The sequence below is a fragment of the Microchirus variegatus genome (assembly GCF_963457635.1).
Source record: "Microchirus variegatus genome assembly, chromosome: 6".
Taxonomy (NCBI): Eukaryota; Metazoa; Chordata; class Actinopteri; order Pleuronectiformes; family Soleidae; genus Microchirus; species Microchirus variegatus.
The window spans coordinates 21424048-21450567 of NC_139807.1; the positions used below are offsets into that span (position 1 = coordinate 21424048).

At 40.2% G+C, this 26520-nt stretch overlaps 2 protein-coding genes across 3 annotated transcripts in view; both read left to right on the top strand.

Moving 5' to 3' along the window:
• The first annotated feature begins 793 nt into the window (after positions 1-793).
• sephs3 (selenophosphate synthetase 3) lies at positions 794-8102 on the top strand. Its single transcript, XM_083891307.1, has 8 exons — positions 794-1141; positions 2354-2457; positions 2580-2687; positions 2784-2938; positions 5458-5548; positions 5652-5751; positions 6488-6700; positions 7064-8102. The coding sequence occupies exons 1-8, from the start codon at positions 865-867 to the stop codon at positions 7315-7317; spliced, it is 1302 nt and encodes a 433-aa protein (XP_083747433.1). The 5' UTR covers positions 794-864; the 3' UTR covers positions 7318-8102.
• Positions 8103-8885: 783 nt separating this feature from the next.
• ap4b1 (adaptor related protein complex 4 subunit beta 1) overlaps positions 8886-26520 on the top strand; it is a 37784-nt gene continuing 20149 nt past the window's right edge. Inside the window, exons 1-10 of one of the 2 annotated variants that reach the window (XM_083891320.1) lie at positions 8886-9021; positions 9898-10033; positions 10840-11064; positions 11462-11592; positions 11907-12054; positions 12180-12465; positions 12804-12902; positions 16828-16939; positions 19202-19312; positions 19396-19499. In XM_083891320.1, the coding sequence (XP_083747446.1) occupies positions 9921-10033; positions 10840-11064; positions 11462-11592; positions 11907-12054; positions 12180-12465; positions 12804-12902; positions 16828-16939; positions 19202-19312; positions 19396-19499 (1329 nt within the window). In that variant the 5' untranslated portion in view covers positions 8886-9021; positions 9898-9920. The remainder of the gene's footprint in view (positions 9022-9897; positions 10034-10839; positions 11065-11461; positions 11593-11906; positions 12055-12179; positions 12466-12803; positions 12903-16827; positions 16940-19201; positions 19313-19395; positions 19500-26520) is intronic. The other variant, XM_083891321.1, reaches the window with a different exon arrangement.

The following is a 26520-nucleotide window of genomic DNA, read 5'->3' on the forward strand; positions in this document are numbered from 1 at the left end:
TAATGAATATTTAAAATGAAGATAATTTGTTTACCATACCAAATTTTTTTTTTAATATTTTGATATTATTATATTTGTTTATACAGATTATATGGGTAGGTTTTGTGTGGGCACGTTTTCGTAGAATGACATATATATATATTTATGTAACTCACTCACACATTTCACTTTGGTGACAAGCCAGCTGCCCAACTTCCGATTTTCAAAATAAAGTTACTCAACCTTTCATCTTCAGTTATTTTATGTCTGTTTTTGTATTTATAGATTCATTTTGCATCTTAAAATGATCTTTTTATGAACTATATGCTGCTTCACCTTTATGTGGAAATTCTGTGAACTATCATCATGAATATTGTTATATTGCGATCCAATTTTACGCTCATGTCCCACGACCCCCAGGTCATGTGAATTTGAGACATCCATGCTTAACAAAGATAAAAAAAATTAGCAATATTATGACAAGAATTTCATAATAATAATAATAATGATAATAATAATAACAATAATAATAATAATAAATAGTAATGGTCTATATATAGGGATTCTGTAATTAGGTTTGAAACAACATTCTCTGTGAGGAACCTATTGTTATCCTTCAGATTATTATATTAATGATAATGAAAAGTATGAGATTTGGGCTAAAATATGCTTGTAATAAGATAAAAGTGGGTAGATTTACTGTATTAATTTGCTGAACTGTTTAATTAACTTTATTTTTGTTTTATTGTGAAAATTCTAACAGGAAGTCGTATGGTTTAACTCTTTGCTAACTTAATCAGAGTCTTGTCTTGGACACGCGCTCCATTCATCCTCCAGTCTGTATTCACCGGTTTTGTGGTGGTCTCTCTCTTCAGGGCAGGCACCATGTCAGGCTCGACTCCCCCGCCTGCCTCGGCTGAGGCTGGGAGAACCGAGGGGTGTTTCCCCCTTGGATACAAACCGTTTAAACCCGAAGAGCACGGCCTGGAGCGCGGGTTCCGTCTCACGTCGTTCTCGGACCTGAAGGGATGAGGCTGCAAAGTCCCGCAGGAGGCTCTGCTCAAACTCCTGGCGGGACTGGAGCCGGACCGAGGCGACGCGACGGAGAAGGCCGGAGACCAAGCACCGGACTTCGGCCAACAGTTGTCTGGCCCTCGACTCGGTAAGAGACAGTTAGCCTTTAGGCTAAGCATGCTAGCTTGTGTCAACTAATTGCTGCTTAGTTGACAGGTTGACAGCTACCGCGATAATGAACGCAATTTTATTTATTTTAAAACAGCAATTAAATATGTCAACATATTAACTACATGTGATACTAATTTGGCTTTACGCTACACAGTAGATGCTTATAATATTTAATAGCTTTCGCCCTGTGAGTTGTTCAATTACTAGTGTAAGCATGATTCAGCAGAAATGATTTGTCGTTGCTTTGCGGTTAAAGGTCGCGTTCGTGATCCTGCAGCTTTTATTTTCGTAAATGAGTGAAGACACTGCACTTAGTTTAGTCACTGTACAACATAAGACTGATTAAAGACCAACAGAGAAACGGTTACTGTCATGACTATATCTGTCTTTATTTTTTACCATTAGAATATCTGACTGTTTGTTGTTTATGTTTCTCTGTCTGATGAAATACACATAACTGCTCAATAGCATTACTTTTTTTCATCATCATCATCATCATCATCATCAGTATTATTATTATAATACACAAATGCCAAAGTCTGTTCAGGAGTGAACTGTTTAAGTTAAAATTATATCAAGATATTCCATCCTGACATCATAATATCAATATTTGTGACAGTATTTCACAGACTTTCAAAATAAAAGTGTTTTGTTTTGATATGGAACAACATATCGTTCACAATGAAATTATACATATGATGCAAAATTAATCTTTTCAGCTTTTCTTTGCCGTATGAAACCGCTTTAAAGGCCGCATGTGACCCACAGGCTGCAAGTTTGAGACCTCTGGCTTATTGTATTGTTACCTTTTTTATGCCTGATATCATTATCAGAACCTCGAATATGGAGCTGACTGATGCCAAAAATCACTCAGATACAATTCATTTCTAAAGAGCTGTCTCTCGTTTCTCATGCACTGCAGTGTACGTTTCAATGTTATATCAAAAAGTATATCTACAGTTACTTTTTCGTTTAACTTGCACAGGTAATAGTTGACTGTTTAGTTGACTCTAATTAAAAGAAATTGAAAAAATCGGCCTAATAAATAGGTTTACCCGGTATTTGCTAAACAAAAAAATACAATTTACAGAGAAACAGAGAGAGTTCTTCAGTAATTTTAAAAAATGGCTGTCTTCAAAGAGACAGAGTCAAGACAGTCGGTCACCACCTCTGGTGTTCATGTTTGCAGGTGTAGGCATGGACTGCTGTGTTATTCCCCTGAGACATGGAGGACTCTCACTGGTCCAGACCACAGACTTCTTCTACCCACTGGTGGAGGATCCTTACATGATGGTCAGTGACTGTTCACCTCGGTGCATCACCATTGATGTGCAAAGTCCTTTTATACATAACCATTTACCTCTCTGTGTTGTCCCTCTGTCTGTCTCTTTGTGTCTTGGCCATTTGTCCCTTAGGGCAAGATAGCATGTGCTAACGTCCTCAGTGACCTCTATGCCATGGGCATCAAAGAGTGTGACAACATGCTGATGCTGCTAAGCGTCAGCCAGAAGATGAATGAGAAGGTAAAGTGTGCATTATGTTTGTTCCACATGTTTGACTCTTTTTATATTGACTCCACTTCTCTGTGTCTCTGTCTCGGGTCTCTTGTCATCCCTCAGGACCGTGAGAAGGTAATGCCACTGATGATTCAAGGGTTCCGCGATGCAGCAGAGGAGGGAGGGACGTCTGTGACAGGGGGACAGACGGTGATCAACCCCTGGATCATAGTAGGGGGAGTAGCATCAGTCGTCTGCAAGCCTAACGACTTCATCATGTGAGTCTTTCACTCACACAAGCATTGACACAGTCTGGTTTCCATGACTTCATTATACTGATTTAGAGTAATTTCTTGGAGACTTACTCTAACCTTAACCATAACTACCCTAACCTCATCCTAACCATATAACATGTCCTCACCTTAAAATGTCATAATTTGTGGTGATAGTGGCTCTGTGGTAGAGTGAGTCGTCTTTCAACTGGAAGGTTGTGGGTCTTGAAGTGGTCATCAAGATAAGGAAAGCAGCACTATATAAATAAATATTAATAATGAATAAAATAAATGTACTTTATGGGAAGACCGCTCCCCATAATGTCCTGTGTAAACTTCAGCTGCAACAATTATTTGTCATCTATTTTGATTGTCGATTAATCAATTTGAGGGGTTATATATATACAGTATATATAGAGTGGTATGCATAAGGAAGGTATTTTGGACCATTCTTCTTTACAAAACATCTCCAGTTCATTCAGGTTTGATGGTTTCCGAGCATGGACAGTCCGCTTTAAATCACACCACAAATGTTCAATAATATTCAGGTCTGGGGACTGAGATGGTCGTTCCATAAGGTTGTATTTGTTCCTCTGCATGAATGCCTTAGTAGATTTTGAGCAGTGTTTAGGGTCGTTGTCTTGTTGAAAGATCCAGCCCCGACACAACTTCACCTTTGTCACTGATTCCTGCACATTGTTCTCCACAATCTGCTGATATTGAGTGGAATCCATGTGACCCTCAACTTCAACAATATTCCCAGTCCCTGCACTGGCCACACAGCCCCACAACATGATGGAACCACCACCAAACTTTACTGTAGGTAGCAAGTGTTTTTTTTGGAATGCTGAGTTCTTTTTCCAGCATGCATAAAGCACCTTGTTTTGCCCAAATAACTCTTTTTTTTTTTAGTTTCATCAGTCCACAGCACCTTATTCCAAATGTGCTTTAGCATACCTCAAGCGACTGTTTGTGGCGGGTGCAGAGAAAAGGCTTTTCTGCATCAGTCTTCTATACAGCATCTCCTTGTGTAAAGTGCACTGAATAGTTGAACGATGCACAGTGACACCATCTGCAGCAAGATGATGTTGTAGATCTTTGGAGCTGGTCTGTGGGTTGACTGTGACTGTTCTCACCATCCTTCACCTCTGCTTATCTGAGATTTTTCTTGGTCTGCCACTTCAGGCCTTAACTAGAACTGTGCCTGTGGTCTTCACATTCCTCACAATGTTCCTCACAGTTGAAACTGAGAGCTTAAATCTCTGAGATAGCTTTCTGTATCCTTCCCCTAAACCATGATGTTGAACAATCATTTTTTTTCAGGTCATTTGAGAGTTGTTTTGAGGCTCCCTAGCCACTCTTTAGAGAAGATGCAAAGAGGAGAAACATTTACAATTGACCTCCTTAAATACCTTCTCTCGTGATTGGATTCACCTGTGCATGGAGGTCAAGGGTCACTGAGGTTACCAAACCAATTTTGAGTTCCAATAATTAGTGCTAAAGGTATTGAAATCAATAAAATCACAAGGGAGCCGAAATTTATGCACATGCCTTATTTTGTTTAAATAATTCTTGCACACTTTCTGTAAATCATATAAACTTTATTTCACTTCTCAAATATCTCTGTTTGTCTCCTATATGATATATTTAACTGAAATTTCTTATCCAAACAACCAATGATTTATAAAGGAAAATCATGCAAATTTACAGGGGTGCCCAAACTTTTGCATACTACTGTACATTGTATGAATGTGTGAGTTAATGGGTGTGAATGGTTGTAGCTTTAAATGGTCATGAAGGCTAGGAAAGTGATCTATTAATACAGATAATTTAAGCCCAATTTATTCTCCTGCGTAAAATGCTGTCGGTTACGGAGAGCCCTCTACGTCACCGGAGAGCCTCTCTGATGGCATGAAAGTTTTTTTTTTTTTAAGTGTCCGTCACTCCCACAAGGAACAACGGAGACGGCAAGGTCTGCGATTGGTCCTCAGTCAGTGTCTGGGCGGCATCAACAGGCATGCGGTGGGTGCCCTGATGATTAATATGAGGTAGCGCATGGCCTAGAATCATGGGTCCAATAAGAATGTTAAATTCACCTGCCATCAGTCTCGGTACATTTAGTGGACGTACATACCACCTCCGGACACATCTCCTCAGTCTTTCGAGTCTCCATTTTTGTATCAAAAGTATCTGTGTTTCAATGTTATTCAGCTGCATGGACCAGGACCATGACGGAGAAGTATGAAGGCTCGAGGGGTCTCCGTGGTTACGCAGTTGGATAACGCATTACGCAGTTTTAGAAGTATACTGTTGGCTTTACCATTAATATCTAAAAAAAAAATTGCAATTAACATGGCAATTACAGGAGTCCACCTCTTTATTCATTGACATTTAGAGTTTGACTGCAGTAAAATACTCATTCCATACAATATATGGAAGAACATTCAACATTTATAGGAATAATTTTAAATAATCAAGTTTGGAGATGAGATAGTTTTCACAGGTTTGTTTGTTTGTTTTTCCAGGCCAGACGGTGCTGTGCCAGGTGACGTCTTGGTCCTCACTAAACCTCTGGGTACACAGGTGGCTGTGAACGCTCACCAATGGCTCGAACAGGTCGGCTGCTCGACTGCTCCACGGTAACACTCTCTCTGTCCTCTCCTCATGTAGATACTAACATTCTCCTTCTCTGTCCCTGTTTTCATGTATGTCTCAAAAGCCCGAAAGGTGGAACAAGATCAAGCTAGTTGTCACCAAAGAGGACGTAAAGGAGGCCTATCAGGAAGCCATGTTCTCCATGGCATCACTAAACCGCACAGGTAAACTGGATACTCTGCAGATGTGTTTATCATTTCAGTTACAGCTGAGATGTTGTGTTTGAGCCGCTCCCACACAAGGGGTGGGTGATAAAAGCTTCAAATTATATGATTGTACTTCGTATACTGTGCGATGCTATTAAATTGTATTCTAGTCTGTAGTGACTAAAGTGGTAACCTAACCTAGCCACCATAGCATTTCACTTTTCTGACTGGAAACTGAGGTTTATTGCTCTGCACCAAAGCCCATAGAGAATGTCAAAGTCAACTCCAGCACACAGGAGTTGTTGAACCACTGAGACTTCTGTGTTTGAAATCCTTCGTTTGGATTTATCTATATGACACAAACTTAACAAACTAAGCAGCTGTAGACCAGCAGCTCGTGTGTCCCTGTGAGCTAAAACACTGATTTTCTTTCTGTACATTGGTTAGGGAGAGTGGGTGGTTTAGAGACTTCAGTTTCCAATAAGCACAAGCTGTCTAGCTACAAGATAAAGAAATGAACACAATTTTTTTAGATATTGGTGACTTAAGCAGGTATAGATTTTATTCAGTGAGCCTAAAATCAGTTTTTCCCCAAACCCCATGTCTTGGTGGGTTTTCACGCACAGGCACAGCAGGGGGCGCCCTGCTCACAGCTCAGTATTAACGGTCTCAGGAACTCATACAACTTCTCTTCAAACACCTGTATTTGTTTACATTTGTTCCATGCTGTGACTCTTCATGTTTGTGTCTCCAGCGGCAGGTCTAATGCACAAGTTCCAGGCCCACGCTGCAACAGACGTGACGGGTTTCGGGTTGTTGGGACACGCCAACAACCTGGCACAACAGCAACAGAGCGAGGTGTCCTTTGTCATCCACAACCTACCAATCATTGCCAAGATGGCTGCCGTCAGTAAAGCCTGTGGGAATCTGTTCAACCTGATTCAGGGAACTTCAGCAGAAACGTCTGGTATGTACTTTTACTTTTATTATATGGGATTGTTTTATTGGGGTTTGTCTATATTTCCATGTTTTGGATTTGACTACTTGAATGATTTAAACATGGTTTTTATAAAAAAAAACACCCTGTAAAGCACCTTGAACTCTGTTTTGAAAGGTGTTTTATGTATGTATTGATTAATTAAACCCATCACTTTCAGTCCTTAATTTTGAGGGAATTTGTCATGGAAAGTCCTTGAATATGATGTCAAGCAAGGTGTGGGAACCCTGCACATTTCTCTGTTCAGGCCTTGGAGTTGGTAGTATAGTAAGAATAGTATAGTATTACCAGTGAATTGTGTCCCCTAATCCTTCGTTGTCTCCATCCTTCTAGGTGGACTGCTGGTGTGTCTGCCCAGAGAGCAGGCGGCTAAGTTCTGCTCAGAGATGAAGAGCCACAGCTCCGGACCTGGGGGCCCTGGAGTAGCGGGCGGGGCATGGATAATTGGAATCGTGGAGAAAGGCGACCGCCGCGCGCGCATCATCGACAAGCCACGCATTATCGAGGTCCTACCACGAGGCAGCCAGGCAGCAAATCAGGACAACAGCTCCAGCAGCCCTGCTGCCCCCAGCCCCAATCTGTCATAGACACTGCCACTACTCTGGCACAGTGTGTATGTGTGTATGTGTGCGTGATGATTTTGCTGTCCATCTCATCCCCCTCTTCAAGTCAAACTGCTGAAAACACACCGACTTGTTCTTCAGCTGGAGAAGAAATGGACGACAGACTCTGGAAGGAGCTGGGGGGGTGTTGGTTAAAATAACCTTTAACTGTTTTCAGATCTAAATCAGGGTGTTATGCTGTTTTTTTTTCTAACTTCCCGTTGTGTCTTTCGATCATGTGATTAATTGACTTCATAGTTTTTCATAATTTATCTGATTACAAAAGAAGAAAATAAGATTCTGGAAGGGGAAATATTCCGTGTTAATCTTGCCAAATTCAGCGTGTGACTGTGAGTGTGTGTTTGTGTGTATTCTATCATGATGTGACTCGGGCGCTTTGCTGTGTTAAAGTGGAGCAGACGTTTTCTTGACGGTTGTGGATGATGTTAATTTATCATGTGGAAGCAAACAAACATCGTTGTCCTCGGTACCCAGCTCTGCCTCGCTCAGCTCCGAGGAAGGCTTGAGCAGCTTCCGTCGGAGCCACTGGGTAGCGCTCGGGATGTCCAAATGTCTGCGTCAGCTGATTGACCGTACACCACAAGTCCCTCCCCCCTTTTTCCTTATTTATGAAGCTCCGCCATTTAAACCCCGGCCAGCGGGGAGAGGTGGGGCGGATGTTTTGCGTCTGGATTGGGGTCGGGACATGTTGGCGTTTTGATGCTGCATTTGTACATTTTTCCTTTTCACAAGTAATAAAAACCATCATCAACTCAGAGTGAGCACTGTTTTAAATGTTAATGTGGCAACACTGTAAACATAAATGTAGGACTATGAATTAAGTAATTATTAATTATTACTTTAAGTGATGAAAAGTTTGCCTTTGTGAGTATTTATCTTGTTAAATGTGAATACTTTATGGTTTCTTTGCTGCAAGGGATTGTTGAACTTATAATAATTGTGGGTTTGAGATCATCATTTTGAAACACCAGTAAACATTTCAGGCATTTTATGGACCAAATGATTGAGAAAATGATCATTAGATTCATTGTATATAATAATAATGGTTAGTTCCAGCCTATATTTTTTTTGCATATTGAAGCCTAAAGAAGAAGAAAAGAACCTAAAATGTATTTAGCATAATCTTACCCACTACCGTTTTGTTTTGAAATCATTAAGAAATATCAAAACCTTTGGCAACAAACTCGTGACATGGTGTTCGCCCTAAACAAATCAGTAAAGCAAAAAAAGATTCAAACTTCTCTTCGAAAGCCTGAAATCAACACTTTATTTAATTCAAATCTATAAAATATGCAAATTATTAATATAATTATTATTTTTATTGTCAATAAGGGGAGACATTGACTTTGTACATGATGGTTCAATTCCCAAAGCACTCAGCAAGTTTACAGAACTGCTGCGTTGCTAAGTGGCAGCTGTGTGTAATTCCTCTTCCAACCAGCAGAGGGTAATACAAGTAAAAATGTAACACTGACGGAGGAGGAAGAAGAAGAAAGGCGGAAGTGTTCGCCGTGTGTAAACAATCCTGTCATTCTCAGGTTACCTGTACCATTTTTAAAGATTTACATTATTAACTTCCAGATGTGTCAAGAATGATCAAATATAGCGACTGATATTCAAGATGTACACGATGAACACAAGTCTTCAGCTTTGACTCCGATGTAGAAGGTAAAAAGCTCATTTCTTCTCCACCGATCCGTTATATTTATTTTATTTAGCTCGAACGCCGGTAAAAGCCTGACTTAATAATGACTCGAATCGGTCTAGTGTTTCTCCTGTGTCATATTTTGGATTCAAAGAGCTTGACTGTGTTTAAGTGCTTATACTTTCTCAACTATGTACAATTATGTACATGTAAACCCTGACTTACTTAGTCTGTTGATTATAATTATGATAAAAGACTGACTTACTGTATTCAAGTGTGTATTTCTGTGTTAAAAGTCTGATTACTCCACGGGTGTGTTATAATGATTTTGATAATCAATTTAAGTGTTTTGGGAAAAAAAAAATACTATAACAAGTTTTCAGCTTCTTTAATTATACTATTTTCTGGTTTCTTGCCTCTGTATGGCAAAGAATTTAGAATAACAGAACATAATAATAATAATTTTGGTTTGTAGACAAAACAAGACCTTTGAGAACATCATTTTGAAGTTTGGGATATTTTATAAACCAAACAACTAATTAATTCATCGAGAAAATAACAAAAGATTAATCAATTTTGAAAATAATCATTAGGTCGGTGCAGCCTTAGTGCATCATAATTATGCTAAACTTAAGCTTGGTCTATTCATGTGGTTATACTTCTCCTTAGGTCTTTAATTATTGTTTTTTTCTCCTTTGCTTTGTAGTATGTATAAGACAATACCTGATTTACTTTTTACATTTGTCAAAATTGTGATTAAAAACAAAAACAAAAAACAATTTAGTCCTTTCAGTCCAGTGCTGACATTCTCTGTCGTTCTATTTGTTTGGTTTTTATTTTCTTATTGTAAGAAATGTAATATCTATCACTGTCTGTATGTCTGTCGGTCTGTCTCTTAGTGTGCAGGCTGCCTGTGGCCATCATGCCTTATCTGGGCAGTGAAGACACGGTGAGGGAGCTGAGGAGAGCTCTGACCAACCCCAATGTCCAGTCTGACCTGTTACGATACAGAAACACCATCCTCAAAGTCATCAGGTTGGTCACACACTCTCATCCACCACATCAGCCAGACACATTGGTAACCTGTGGAACATGTCTTTATACACAAATAGCATACAATTCAGAAAAAAGGAAGATTTAAACATATCAGTAGGCACTGGACCTTACTTTCCTTGAAGAAACTGAAAATGTAAAAAACCCACACATTGAGCAGACTTACAAAGAAATAATACAATATGAATTAATGACAAATTCCCTTTTAAACATTTAAATTGTTGGCTATGAGGGCTTCGGAATTCACATGTGATATCTGAGTGAGAATTGTCCATATTTTGTTAAAATAAGATAAAGGTGATCAACCTCTGGTTTTGTTTAACATCAGTCTTGCAAAAAATATTAGTTTATTAAAGACCATTGAAAAAGTTACACATTTAAGATGTTTAGTTTAGTCATTATACGCACAACTGGCATACAATCTAGAAACATTTTCAGCAGAGGCCAAGCTTATTTCCCTCAGTGATAAAACAAAATTAACATATTTAATTTTAGCTCTTTACTAGCACAATGTATGCTGGACTGTATTTCATTCAGATAAACTATTTGTAGTAATGTCCACAGCATATTTGGCTCTCGATTTAACTGTGGAGTCTAGTTTTCTTCTGTCTTGCACCTTAACATAAATACTGTTCAGCCTGAGATCATGTCTGTGTTTTTCGTAAATATAAAGTAGAATAATTATGTAACTTTCTGTCTGTCTTTTCTATGTTGTGTCCATTGGTTTTCATTTTGTCAAACACACACACACATACACCTCTTTATCTCCCTTCCCTCTTGTGTCTCAGAGCGATGTCTCAGGGTGTGGATGTGTCCAGCCTGTTCAGTGAAATGGTCAAAGCATGTGCAACAGTAGATATAGTCCAGAAGAAATTGGTCTACGCCTTCCTGTGTTCCTACGCCGCTTTAAACCCGGAGCTGTCTCTGCTCGTCATCAACACGCTGAGGAAAGACTGTCAGGATCCAAACCCCATGGTCCGCAGTCTGGCCCTGAGGAACATGACCAACCTCAGGTGATGTCATACAAACATCAGCCTCAGCACAAAGTACCTGGTGTGGTCTGTTGCTGCTATAGTCCATCTAGTACCAGATCCAAGGTGTTTGTATGTTCAGTCATGGTCTCCTACCAACTTTGGTCATAACAAGTGGTTATTTTAAGTTTTTTAATCATCTTTTTTATCATCTCCATTCAGCCCAGTCCTTCTCCTCTGACCTCTGGCATCAAACAGATATTTTTACCTTAAATCACCTTTCCTCCTCATTCTGATTCCTCAGTTTGAACTTCAGTAGCTCATCTTGACATCTTGACTATCTTTATCCCTAAATGCATTATGCTACTGATTTGTTATTGACTTAATAGATATTTCAACATGCAGTTAAACAACCGTACCTTGTCTGTGCCCCACACAGGTTACCCAGTCTGGTGGAGTATGTGGAGCAGCCTCTGACAGCAGGACTGAGAGACAGAGCAGCCTGTGTGCGGCGAGTCGCTGTCCTTGGCTGGGCCAAACTATACAATCTCCAAACTCACTCCGAGATAGGTAGATACTCTGTGATGAGTATAGTATTAATTAATAATATAAACCAGTCAATATTTCTTCTATGTTGTGCATCCAAAGATATTTATTACCTTTACTCCTTAACACTGTCATTTCCCCCTCTGTGGGACGAAGATCTTATCTTATCTTATCTATATGTTTTTAAGACCTGTGACTATAGCAAGTTATAGCAATTTTATTTACAGCAGCTCAGAAAAACTTCTAAAACTTGTTGCTAAACTTGTAAAATAATGATAAAGGGGCCAATAAAGATGTGATTTAACAGCTACTGGGGGGGTTTTGTGTGTTGGTTGCAGATGCTGCAGTGGTGAATGAGCTGTACAGTCTGCTGAGGGACTCCGACCCGGTGGTGATGGTCAACTGCCTCCGAGCCCTGGATGAGATTCTGAAGGAGGAGGGAGGAGTCGCTATAAACAAACCCATCGCCCATCACCTCCTCAACAGGTCGGTCTGCATTATGCTAAGTCAATGCAAAGGTGGAGAGAGAAAAACCCCTGCTTTTCCCTCGAATGCGAGTAAGGGAAAGTTTCCTGGACAACAAAACTGACTGTGTGTGTGTGTGTGTCCAGGCTGAAGGAGTGTGACATCTGGGGTCAGTGTGAGGTGCTGAGAATCCTCCAGCGCTATCGGCCTCAGTCAGAGGACGAGCTTTTCGACATCCTGTCCCTGTTGGACTCTTCCCTGGTCAGTCCTCACCCTCCAGTCATGGCCGCCACACTCGGCCTCTTCCTGGGTCTCTGCCCTGCTCTGCCTGCTGTCACGCTGGCCACCCTAGAGCGAGTACGGGCCCCCCTGCTTGCCACCTGTGGGAGCACGTCCAGAGAGATGATGTTTACTGCCATCTGCCACATTCAGGTCAGTGACGGGTCAAGTGGATGATGTGTCTGTGATGTACTGTATAATAATGGTTGTTAATCTCTTGAGAATATTTCTTTACTTGAGTACATGGTTTTAGAAATTATGTGTGTTTGTATTTGTTACCTTGTTGGGACCTTTTCTGGCATAAACACTGGCCTTGTCAGGACCAGTCCCCCTTATTAACTGTGTGTGTGCGTGTGTGCGTGCGTGCGTGCGTGCGTGCGTGCGTGCGCGCGCGTGTGTGTGTGTGGGGGTGTGTGTGTGTGTGTGTGTGTGTGTGTGTGTGTGTGTGTGTGTTCATCAGTCATTCACCTGTTGAAGTTTTCCTCTTCCAGTTGCTGTTGCGTTCTCTGCCCGGCCTGATGGGGGCGCACTACAAACGTTTCTTCTGTGGCTATGCTGAACCAGCCTACATCAAGCAAAGGAAGATGCAGGTAATCTGGCTTTTTGACTCTGTGTTTTGTTTCGTCAGTTTAAAAGAGTTAAATTATTCTATCTATGATGACATTTTGCAGGTTTGGGGTTTATTTTTGTAGTTTTTTTGTACATTTTGACAAGAAAATTAGATGAGCAGAAGTAGAAAGTTGCTTTGTTGCAGACTAAATTGAGGCTGGATGGTTTTCTTGGTACATATATTTGTCCCAATATTCTTTTTTCTTCTGTCTAACTGTTAAATGATAACAAAAAATAAAAAGGCTTAACTTCAGTAACCAGTTATTGAACAACACTAAGGGTCTGTCTCTCCAATACACATTTTATGTCAATTATATACAGTATTTTCAATTAAAATTAAGGTATAAAATAAATATTTAAATTGTGAAATGGGTTAAACTAAACTAAACATCAACTGGCTGATTGATAAACAATTATTGGCCAGTGAATATCATTGAAAGTAGTAAACATCAGCCCGATTAATCTGTTTCCAAATAAATTACAATGTTGTACAACATTTGAAAGGGGTGTTCAGTCAGGAGCTAAAAATGTACTTGACTGGACTAGACATTACTACTTACATACTTTAAAGCGGACCTAGACTGGAAGTTCCAAATAATGCTGTTTTTTAGTGTGTATCTGCGTCATTACCTTGTTTAAAGCGGACCTAGACCGGAATTTCCAATTAACGCTGTTTTTTAGTGTGTATCTGCGTCATTACCTTGTTTATGAAGCCCTGAAGGTTCTAAACAAACAGTTCAGCCACTGCTGAGAACGCTGTGTTTTATTGTAATCTCTGTTTTATTGTAATTACTGAAAAAACCCGGTTCGGTTACGTAAACAGCAGTTCTCCTAAACAGCAGATCCTCCTGCTCTGGGCACTAGTCCGGGCACATCCGGTTGCGTACATTGAACCGCAGAAGAAGAATAACGTCCGTTGTGGAGGTGTTTCACGAGCGACAGTGTCTTCTGACTCTGGGTCTGACTCTGGGTCAAAGGTCGTCAAAGGGACTGAGGTGGGGAGTCGTGAAGAAGCTATTTTTAAACAGTGTTAAAACAATGTTTTGATAATGAGTAGCAGTGCATCCACCGTTCCAGAGGGGGGAGCTGTGCTTCTGATAGCGGGTGTGCTGATATGTCACTTCCCGGGTGAGAGATTTGAGTCTCAAATCTCGCGGCTGGGAAACAGCGTCAGAAAAGAGGATTTCTATGGGCTCGTTTTCAGCAACTAGGAGGTTTTTGACCATAAAAACAAGTTAATGTATGTAAGTAGACCTCCATAACTAACATATATGTGCAACAGGACCACTCTATGTGAGCTTTAAGAAGCCCTAAAGGTTCTAAACAAACAGTTCAGCCATTGCTGAGACGATGTGTTTTATTGTAATCTCGGGCTCAGCGAGATCTCTGAAAAAACCCGGTCCGGTTACGTAAACACCGGTTCTCCTGAACAGCAGATCCTCCTTGTCCGGGCACATCCGGATGCGTACATTGAACCGCAGCAGAAGAATAACGTCCATTGTGGAGGTGTTTCACGAGCGACAGTGTCTTCTGACTCTGGGTCTGACTCCGGGTCATAGTCATAAAAGGGACTGCGGCGGGGAGTCGTGAAGAAGCTATTTTTAAACACTGTTAAAACAATGTTTTGATAATGAGGAGCAGTGCATCCACCGTTCCAGAGGGGGGAGCTGTGCTTCTGAGAGCGGGTGTGCTGAATATACTGGCAAATCACAAGACTCTGGGTGAGAGAGTTGAGTCTCAAATCGGGCTGGGAAACACAGTCAGAAAAGAGGATTTCTATCAGCTCATTTACAGCAACTAGGAGGTTTTTGACCATAAAAACAAGTTAATGTATGTAAGTAGACCTCCATAACTAACTTATATGTGCAACAGGACCACTCTATGTGAGCTTTAACTTGTTTTTATGGTCAAAAATCTCCTAGTTGCTGCAAACGAGCCGATCGAAATCTCTCCTCACTAAAGCTCTCATCAGCCAACAGACTGAAATCTCACACTCAGAATACGCACTGTCTTGTGATTGGCCAGCCAACGAGAGCTTTCCCAACTGTCTTGTGGTTGGCCAGGTACCTGGAAGTGACTGAACAGCTCTCAGAAGCACAGCTCCCCCTCTGGAGTGGTGGATGCACTGCTACTCATTATCAAAACATTGTTTTAACAATGTTTAAAAATAGCTCCGTCACGACTCCACCGCGGTAGTCCCTTTTACACCGTTGACCCAGAGTCGGACCCAGAAGACACTAGTACCCGGAGCAGGAGGATCTGCTGTTCAGGAGGCAGGATCCTTACGTCATAATTCCAGGCTTTTTCAGAGCGCTTGCAGAGCCTGAGAATACAATAAACAGGGTTCCTACGCAGCATGGAAAAGTATGGAAAAGTATGGAATTTAAGTAGAGTCATTTCCAGGTCTGGATAAATATGGAAAAGGGGAAAAAAGTATGGAAAAATGTTTGTGTTGTTTCCAGACTATTATCTCACTTTCTAAAATTAAACATATTAATATATACAAATAAAATTAAGTTACCGACAAAAAAGTAGTCTACCTGTAGATGATATGAAACTAATCAAGCTGGCTGTATTTATTTACATAATAATCATCTAACAATTGGTATTCAGATGTTTAATATCGACTCAAAAATCCTCCTGGAATTTTGAAATGGAAAATGTGTAGGAACTCTGAATAAAACCCAGCGTTCTCAGCAGTGGCTGAGAACTGTTTCATAAATGAGGTCATGGCACAAAAAGTGTTAATTGGAACTTCCGGTCTATGGGAGTTTTAAAGGGACAATATGTAGTATTTATGGGTTTATATTACCCAAAATCCACTTTTGTATACATATTATGTGCTCCTGCATTGTCTAGTCGCTGTATAATATTCTCTGTTTAATTTTCGTAGTGTTTCAAAAAGTCATTTAAAATAACATGGTTGCGGGCCGCGGTCGCATAGCCACTGTCAGCAGCGAGACGCCGTGTTTCTGCCGGAGCCTGTAAGGACAAACGCGAGAGAACAAATCAAGCATCTCTTTACTTGTAGCGGAAGTCCCGCCTCCTCTCTCACCGCTTCGTCTGGTACGGCCGCGGTAGCTCGCCCTCTCCCTCGCCTCACGAACCTCATCTGCTGACACGGAGAAAGACGACGAGGACGACATTTGACAAGCTGTGGATACCGTAGCGCTCAGGGAAGGGAGGGGGTGAGCAGAGCAGCAGGTCTTTGTTGTAAATTTCAGCCTCTCCTCTAGATGTCACTATAAACTACTTACTTCCCCTTTAAGGAACGATTGCTACTCCAACGCTGCAACAACACCAGAAAAATGGAAATTCTAAACTTTTTTTTCCGTATTTTAACAACCGATTGTTTTTGTGATCCTGAAAAATTAAATCACAGCTTTCATCAATAGGCTACATAAGACCACAGGATCAGTAAACATCAGCCCGATTAATACGTTTCCAAATAAATTACAATTTTGTATTTCAGCTGCAATCACCTCATTGTACAAAATGTTGTTGAAAGAGCCAACAACAATTTTGCACCACCATACTTTTTGCAGTAGCTCACAAAATGGACAAACTAAACATCTACATTTGGAAGGGAAGATTGAGGTGAGGAATATCCAGCTGCAACATGAAACTTTACCATTAAATGTTGCTATATTGTACTCCCTGTACCTTTAATCCTATAAGTGCTCTGTTTGGAGTATCTCCTGATTGAACACCCCTTTCAAACGCTCAATCTAACCCCTCCCCCCTTCTTTCTTTTATTGTATTTATTACATATTGTATTTTGCATTTTGTTCCTTATGTGTTTGAAATGTCACATTCACATTTAATTGAGCGGTGCTTTGATTGATTATCGGTCCCATTCTCTGTGTTTTTTATTGTTACGACATAAAATTCAATATTCACCTGCAGGTGCTGATGGAGCTGGTGAATGACGAGAACGTAGCGATGATACTGGACGAGCTGAAAGGATATTGCACTGACGTCAACACGGACACTGCCCAGGCTGCCATCTCAGCCATAGGTAAACACACACGCACACAGACAATCCTGTTATTATGTGGTTGTCAAACAAGCTTCACTATCTATTCCAAGACCAAAGATGCCTCGTCTAAACCTTTTGCCTTTGTAAAGCACTTTTGGTCAACTTGTGTTGTTTTAAATGTACTTGACTGGACTAGACATTACACTGGAGATAAGAAATGCAAATTATTTAAAACTCTGGCAAGGAAAGACGTTTTACGACCAGATTTGAAAGATTTTACTGTAAAAGCAGATGTCAGACATTTTGAGGTGTTTTCCAGGTGTGAGGAGCATAAAAACAAATGGCTGCTTCTCCCTGCTTCCCCATTACTGTGTGTTAGAGAGCAGACTCACACATGCAGATCTGAGAGGGTCTGCTGTGTTCATACAGTTCATAACGATTGCGACTCCAACGCTGCAACGACACCAGAAAAATGGAAATAGTCTAAAAAAAAAGACAGCTGAGATCCCAAAAATGTTTCATATTTTAACACTGCTTTCATCAATATGCCACATAAGTCCACAATATCCGATATTTCTAAATGTAAAATCATTTCATAAACATGCAGAAAATTTGAACTCGCACATACAGAAGCAAAGTGCTTCATAAATGACGTCTCTCTATTATGGCTGCAACTAACGACCAATAAGCTGCTTTAAAAAAGCTTATTGGCTCTAGTGTATATATCTATATCTATAGATATATACACTAGAGCTGCAACTAACAATTATTTTCATAATCGATGAATCTCTTGATTATTTTCTCAGGTAATCACGTGTGCAAAATGCTTTTACTTTTAATGACGACTAATATAATTATGTTATAACGGGCAATTATCATTAAGTTCATGCTTAGATTAAGACCAGTTTTCATGGCAGTTCCTTTCCCTTTGTTTAACATGTCATTACCTTATGTTAAAGCCCGAGTCAGATTACACGTTTTCCAAGGTGACGCGGCCTGTCTCTCTTCACTGGCTGGCTCCATATATTTCCCTCTGAAATGCCACTTCCCTGTAACACAAAGGTCAACATTGTTTCCGTCGTACCTGTTGAACAGTAACCAGAGAATGATAAGGAGAATGTTTTGCATCCCCCTGTCTGGCACAAACGACTTTTCATGTGCTAACACGTCCGTTCTCATGTCAGACGGTGTATGTGTATCTGAAAACACGGCATCATATGTACACAAACACTGCACATGGCACAGACAGGCAAAACTGCACTTTCCCTCTTCGTACATATACATGCATCACAGTTTAGAGAAGAAGGAAGGAAGTAAGAGACACATAATGAGTCACTGATGAGTAATTCCATTGTATGTAAAACAACTTTAAAGCAGCTGAAGTCCAGGTCATTGCACATGTAGAGCCAACACTCTATAAAAACTATAAAATATCACTTTTGATTTGTTTATGGCCTATGGCTGAGATGGTCTGCTTGTGCACAAACATACTACAGAACCTAAAACATATACTGTACTTATTCAGTATTACTCTTACATTGTGAATGACGGCGTTGCTTGACACAGCTTATGTCTCTGAACACAATGATCATCACTGTAAATATTTGTAAAACAAGCAAAGTGACATTGACGAAATGGTAAATTACACAGAGGTGAGTTATTGGAAGGATGTGTCTCAATATTGTGCAAACATAGTAGAGGAACGAGTAAAGAATAGAAGTCAAATGTAAAGATAAGTGTAAACTGTTAGCTAGCTTAGATCGATAGATACTAATGGGGTCGTACCTATGTTCCCCGGGTCCTATGTTCCCCGTTTTTCCAAAAAAGTTCCTATGTTCCCCTGTCACATACAAAGTGGGGAACATAGGAACCATAGGACCCTTTTTTGAAAAAGGGTAGGGTAAGGGTTAGGGTTAGGGTTAGAGAAAGGGTCCTATGTTCCCCGGTCACATACAAAGCGGGGAACATAGGACCCGGGGAACATAGGTATGGTCCCGATACTAATTAGCTACCTAGCTTAGATAGAAATATGCTAGTTTGTGCAGACAGACTGTCTGTCAATGTGTATATTATTAGATGCTACATGGTCAAATAAATGTATCATCTGGAATATAATAAGCTGCTGCTTCATTGACTTTTGTGCTTGCTTACTCTTCAACTATTATTTATGTTTATTTATTTTGCACAATGAAGAAAATGAGTATGAAAATTATTATGTCAATGACCTGAGGGATACACTTATATATAAAAAAAGTCCAATATTGTGTATCCTAAGTAAAAATAATTATTAATAAATAATAGTGTTATGTTGTGTGAACATGAGTGCAGGTCGCATCGGACGCAGCTACAACGACAGATCCCTAGAGATCCTGACCGGATTCCTCGGACTCAAACAGGAGCACATCACTTCGGGTACAATCCAGTTTCCTTATGCCAACATTCACACGTTCTCATCACTTCTCGTCTCTTATCTCCCGCACTGTTTTTTCCATCAGCTGTGGTGCAGACAATGCGGGATCTGGTCTGGGTGTGTCCACAATGCAGCGACACTGTGTGTTTGGCTGTTGAGGGCTGTGAGGAGACTCTGCAGGACAGCCAGGTCAGGACACACCCTGCAAACAATGACACATGCAAACCACTCACAAAAAAACAATCATCACAACAATCATTACGAGTGCATCACATGTGCCTGCATCACCGCCATTAGTAAATACTTATCCCAGTCATTATCGAAGAGCTTTACGGGATTGTTGTTTGAAAGAGGAGGAAATGTCACAGACAATGCCTTTATTGTGCCATTTTCAGGGGCGTAGCAGCAGTTGAGATAAGGCAGGCATTTAGGCCAGCGTCCCTGAGATGATTGATGACATCAGTCCACAGTAATGACAGTCATTTTCTTGAACTTGAGTTCTACTTATAGTTTTCCTGTATCTGCTAAAGAATTTGCTAAAGCTACATGCAGTCTGCTCTTCTTTGAGAGGATCCGCTCCAGCCTGATACACCTGTTGATCCAGGTCTGAAGATCCGCCGCATTTCCTCATTGACCGTGTTCCAGAGGAGGCTAAAGAATTTGCTAAAGCTACATGCAGTCTGCTCTTCTTTGTGTTCTTCTCTACTTCATTTCCTCATCTTTATGATTTTTAGATGAAGGGGCAGGGCTTTTTTTCTGTGCTTTTGCATAGACATGAGCCACATTTCCGGGACAGATCAATTTCAAGTCCTGAGCAAACAAAACACAGTGGTGTAGGAGCAGGTGTAGTGATATCCTGTCAAACGGCTAAAATTCACTTCTGTAACTTTTCATTTTCGTGTTTTTAGTCACACTCCAACCTGGTTCTTGATGTCTCTCTTTACTAGCACGTTTATATGAGAGGCCCTTTGAGAAATAATTCAGTCTTGCGCTCACGTTAGATCATTCTCTCACAAACACTATCATAGTCTCTCACAAACACTATCATAGTCTTTCACAAACACTATCATAGTCTCTCACAAACACTATCATAGTCTCTCACAAACACTATCATAGTCGTGCACACTTACTATTATACTCTCTTACAAACACTATCATAGTCTCTCAAACACTAATATAGTTGTGCACACTTTCTATTATACTCTCTCACAAACACTATCATAGTCTCTCACAAACTCTAATATAGTGGCGCACTAACTATTATACTCTCTCACAAACACTATCATACTCTCACAAACACTATCATACTCTCTCACAAACACTATCATAGTCTCTCACAAATACTAATATAGTCACGCACACTTACTATTATACTCTCTCACAAACACTATCATAGTGTCTCACAAACACTAATATAGCCGCGCACACTTACTATTATACTCTCTCACAAACACTACTATAGTCATGTACCCGTGTTTCTGAGTTGTATTGAATGCAGCATCATCCCACTCGCATTCTGTGAAGTGCCGCTGCACTCTGCTTGTGATCTGATAAAATCGCTGGAGTTTGTTGTAAACTGTGTCCGCGACCACGAGTGTTTCATGTGGCTGACGGCTGTCAGATACAGGCTACAGCAGCCTCAGGAGAGGATCCTCTCCGGCCTGATACACCTGTTGATCCAGGTCTGAAGATCCGCCGCATTTCCTCATTGACCGCGGTCCAGAGGAGGCGGGACATTGTCCTTGAGATCCGGCTGGAGAGACATCCTGATAAGCCAATTAGAAACTGGAAATTCAAGTTGACTTCCGTTTCAATCAAACTCTCTCACATATACTAGTATACTCGCATACACTGCATATCATTCTCTCATACATTCACTATCATGTTGTTGCATCATAATAGCGTGAAAGAGAGTATGATAGTAAATGTATGTGACTGTAGCAGTGTTTGTGCGAGAGTATGATGATGTTTGTGAGAGACTATATTAGTGTTTGTGAAAGGGCTGGATGATTAATTGAATTTTAATTGTGATTTGGATTTTGGCTTCTCACAATCATAAAAAGATTAGAATCGAGGAAAAAACGATTAATGCGCCGCACGGTGCGGCGTGTATGTAAATTCCTATGCTAGAGAAATACCTTGAATGCACCAGTGTTATGTGCAGATGCAGCTAGCGAGTGATGTGTGTATCAATAATATGAGGAGTAGGGCTGTAAAGTCAAGGTCGACTAATTGGTCGACACTTTCTGGCTTGACCAACATTTTGATTGATTGATCACAGGAAACAGCGTGTCTTCAGAGAACACTCCCCTTGTTTTCCACTATTTGATTTAGTCCAGCCCAGTGGTTTGTTGTCGCTCCGTGGTGAACGAGAGACAGACGGATAAGCATTGCCATCAGTGGCGGCTCCTGAAGAAAATTTCAGGGGGGGCAATTTTTTCTGATAATGATAAGGTGAATAAAGCAAGACAGTATCAATGTGTTGTTAGGCGATTAACAGTCCTTCTTGTGTCCACTAGATGGCAAATTGATAAACAAATATTATTTACATGAATCTAATGTATGATGTAAAATAGCTAAACACGACACAAGATGTGTCCAGCAACCAAGACAGGGGCAGAATATTAAGTCAAGTATTTATTAACTGATCAAGGATCGAGAGCTTTCACAACCTTTACCAGATACACACAACAAACATATGACAAGATAGTGCAGTCAAATTATTAAGTCTAAAGGAAAGTGCAAAATTGGATCTTTAGATCAATTGTCAATTGTCTGATTTGCGTGAAGTTTAACCTGCAGTTAAACCCTGAGCAGAGCAATACAAACACCAACAATGTTAGCAAACAAGCTAACGAACGTAGCTTCAAATGACTGCTGTCCGCTGCTACGAGCCATAAACAGCTAACACGTATGAAAGTGTGGACTCCGTGGTCAAACTACATGTACTTATCAGTTAGTGCTGGGACCGATTAAACGAGCACAATCCTCTGTGTATTTTTTAAAAAACGGTGAGCTCCGCTTCGCTAAGAGCGCCGCCACTCGAGAGGCGAACAACTTTTCGAGAGACGTGAAGTGAAGAGAAGATATCCCCTCCTCTCTTTGCTCAATTTACATATGACTTAAGCACGTTAGTGCATGCACATAAATCCTCATTAAAAATGCAGTGGAGGGTATGTTTTTCGAAAAAAAATTTTTTAACATGACGGTCAATGGGAGAATTTTCGGGCGATTCTCCGAGTCAGTCAAATCGCCCCAGACGAGGCGGCACCATAAAACGTGACTTGAATCTGACGATTCTGATTGGACAATGACAGATAATATGTCTAGAACACTGATAATAACAACCTTTGCTGGCAGAGACGCTGAAAAGAATATTAGTACTAAGGATCTTTGGAATTGCTGAGGGAAAAAAATTATTTCTCCTCCCAGTTGGGAGGGCGTCACCCAAATCGTCCCTATACACCGTCCGCCCCTGGTTGCCATTGACGTGAATTTTAAACTTTTCATTTGAGGCTACAGTCAGTCCTCCTGTCACATCCATGTCAAAGACATTTTTCATAAGTAGGTATAAAAGTGGAACGGTAAAAAAGACGTTAAAAAAGTGGAACGCAAACTTTGCAAGCAACAGTTTGCTTTTCACAGCTCTACTACAAACGTGGCATATCATTTTAAAACGGTAAGCTCAGGTTGCGCTGTCCGTTTTGAGTATGAACATATCAGAATTATTATCATATTTCAATGTTTTAGTCTAATAATCATTGATTGGTTTTATAACTGCAGACGCACCTGCCCACAGCAGCAGCAGCGTCCCGTGGTCTATTTGTGTCTCAGCCGCGAAGCTGAGCTCCTCAGTCTCGCTCTGTATTCCTCAACACTTATTGTGCTGATATTACTGGTTGACATAGCACATTATATTCGGATATCAACCCCCCCTCCCCCGTCGATCAGTCGATTTTTAGTTGAAATATCAGGGCCTTAGTCGACCAAGACTTTCTTTGGTTGATTACAGCCCTTATGAGGAGCGAGCAATTGAAAACACAGCAGAAAAGTAACAAAGGTAGGACAATATCAGCTAACTGGAAACATTTCGACTTCGATTTGACGGACATCGAGCAAAAGGAAATTGTTTGCAAAGTTTCTCGCTCTGACGTGTCTGCTCCCCAAGGCAACACGACCAACTTATTCAATCATAAAGTGGTCTATGACCAGGCGATAAAGCTCGACAGTCAGCGTCACCGCAACACAGTCCTCTATTAAGGACACTCTTTACAATGCCGTCCCATGATATATAATATATTATTTCTGGCGGTTCTTTTAAGTTATATTTAAAGTTGAGTTTTGGTGGTTCAATAAATACTCAAGTTTTGAAATCAATGAATAATCGTGTTTATTTCTTTTTTTTAATACTTTATTTTTTCACCTTACACCGTACAAAAAAAACCAAAAGGAAAAGAAGAATAACAAAATTGTATATGTATACATGTCTGTACACCTGATCTGGCGAGTATCACATTTGTATGTCTAAATAATCAAATACTTATTCACAGTTACACAAATACATATGGACACTCATGGGAACAATACATGAGAGAACCGTGATGTTGCAAGTAGGTCGTATGACACAAAAATTATAGCATTAAAATTATTGTTTGTCTTAAAATCAAAATATGTATAGCATTAAGGTTGGTTATCACCTCTACTTGAGATATAAGCGCTCCATTTTTCCCAGAGGCCATCACCTTTGTCTCTTTGTAATCTAAGACTAAACATCATTAGTTCCATTGTTTGGATGTCTTTAATTATAGCTTCCCACTGATTAACCATGGGAGGTTCTGTGTTGAGCCATCTTCTTGTTATGGCTTTTTTGCTTGCAACCATGAAGATTTTTAAGAGGTATCTGCCTTGTTTTGGTAACTCTATGTCCATATAGCCCAGATATAAAAAAATAACTTGTGAAATTAAAATTATACCGCAAGACTTCACTAATAATACTTTGAAATCCTTCCCAGAAGGATTTAAGCGTGGGGTAACTCCAGAATATGTGTGTATGAGCTGCCGAACAGTGTCCACAACCCCTCCAGCAAGTGGGTTGAAATCCTGTCTGTTTCGATTTTTGCTTTGGTGTTATGAAGAATCGGATACAGTTTTTCCAGGAATAATCTCTCCACAGTTGTGAGGCCGTAGTGGTGAGTTGTGTGTTGATTACATTTGTCCAGTCTTCCGAAGTAATTATAAATCCAAACTCTTTTTCTCATTTCTCCTTAATATAGTTTGTTGAATGACCTCTTAATTCAGCTATATGCCCATAGAGTTCTCCATTATAGGCTTTAATAAACATTTTATAGGCTTTAATAAACATTTTGGTAATACCTGATAAATTTTCCTGCATATGTCCTTTAATGTTCTTATCAAAATAGTGCCGAAGTTGGAGGTACCTATAGAAATCCTGCCGGTCAAGGCCGTATTTGTCAGATATGGTTTTGAAGTCTATGAAATTCTGGTTTTCGACTAGCAGACATAATGTGGAGAGTCCTTTTCTCGCCCATTGAGTGAAGCCTCTGTCATTCATACCTTGTTTGAAATCTGGATCACGGGGTTGGCCACATTAAAATTCGAATTTCTTTTTGGATGTAAAGTTGCTTCACCAGGCCCAACCAGGTTTCTATAGAGAATCTAACCCACTGGCTCTGGATATCATATTGTTTAGCCTCCACTGGGCTTCCTAATAAACTCTGTATAGGCCTGTCCGACAGTGATAACTCAACATATTTCCATTTTGCTAAGTAGTCTGTATTACACCAGAGCAACAGTGGTCTTATTTATGCCGCTAAGTAGTTTGAGCCTCGGTAAGCCCATCCCCCACTATACTTTGGCAACTGTAAGGTTTTATATCTCACACTGGGAGCTTTTCCATTCCAGATGAAACGAGATATCATCTTATCCCATTTTCTAAATTGGGATCCCATGACAAAGACATGGGATTTTAGCTCAGTCTGATCAAATTAAATATATATTTTTTTTAGACATAAAACTTTAAAATCAGTCAAATTTGACCAGAACACAACACAAGGGTATAATGTATGTAATGTATACTGTTCATGTATAAAGGAAATCCTCTGTTTCAGGCAGTGGTGTTGTGGAGGGAATACAACCTGTGTGTGCCCACTTCAACAAGCCTGCTATTTTAGCTACCACCAAGACCCAGTGTTGTAAAATTACAACAAATATGAAATTTGATGCATCTATTCCATTATAACTAAATATGTACATGCTCTACACATTGTAATAACATCCCAAAAAAATTTAAAAGACATTTTACTTACTTTAATTTGATGAATCCAGTCCAATGAAACAAAGAGATTTTGTTCGGAGGAAATCTTGAAATCTTGTGTGCGTTCATGGCCATAAAGTGGGACTGAAGTAGACTGAACAATAAGACCCAATGACTATGTTCATGTGGTAAAAAAAACCAGATAAAATATAACAGATTGTTTTTTGGGATGGCTAAAGTTAACGTTGTAATTTTACAACCGTGGGTGTTACAGGGTGTCTGCATTTAATAAATCCAGTTTGATCTTCATCAATCAAAAAAGGGATCACTTCCTCCATTCATTTAGTTAAAATAGTTGCATATAATTTATAGTCCTGATTTAAAACACTGATAGGTCTGTAAGAGCCACATTCTTTCGGGTCCTTGCCCTCTTTTGGAATCACTGAGATGGAAGCCTCCCTCCAGGATGGGGGGGGGACTCCCTCCCTCAGTGTGTAATTGAAGCTTTTATGTAATATTGGTATTAATTGCTCGCTCAGTGATTTATACCATTCTCCTGGAAATCTGTCTGTCCCTGGAGAGTTACAAGACTTCAGGGAGGAGCTCGCCTTGTCAATTTCTTCGATTGATATTTCTTTTGTTAATTTTTCATTTTGCAATTACCCCAAGGAACTCTTCCACTTTAGCAGGTTCGAACAGTGTGGGTTGGGAATACAGGGTCTGATAATATTTATGGAATGCTTTCTGTATTCCCTCTGGTTTGCATGTAACTTTTTTAGTGGCTGGATCTCTAATCTTATATACCGAGTTTTCTGATTGCTGTTTCCGCAGCCTCCAGGCTAATAGCTTAGAAGCTTTTGAGCCTGCTGCTAACCCTATCCCTTGTCTATTTCTTGTTTGAGTGCTCTAATTTGTAGACGTAAATGTGGGTCTTTA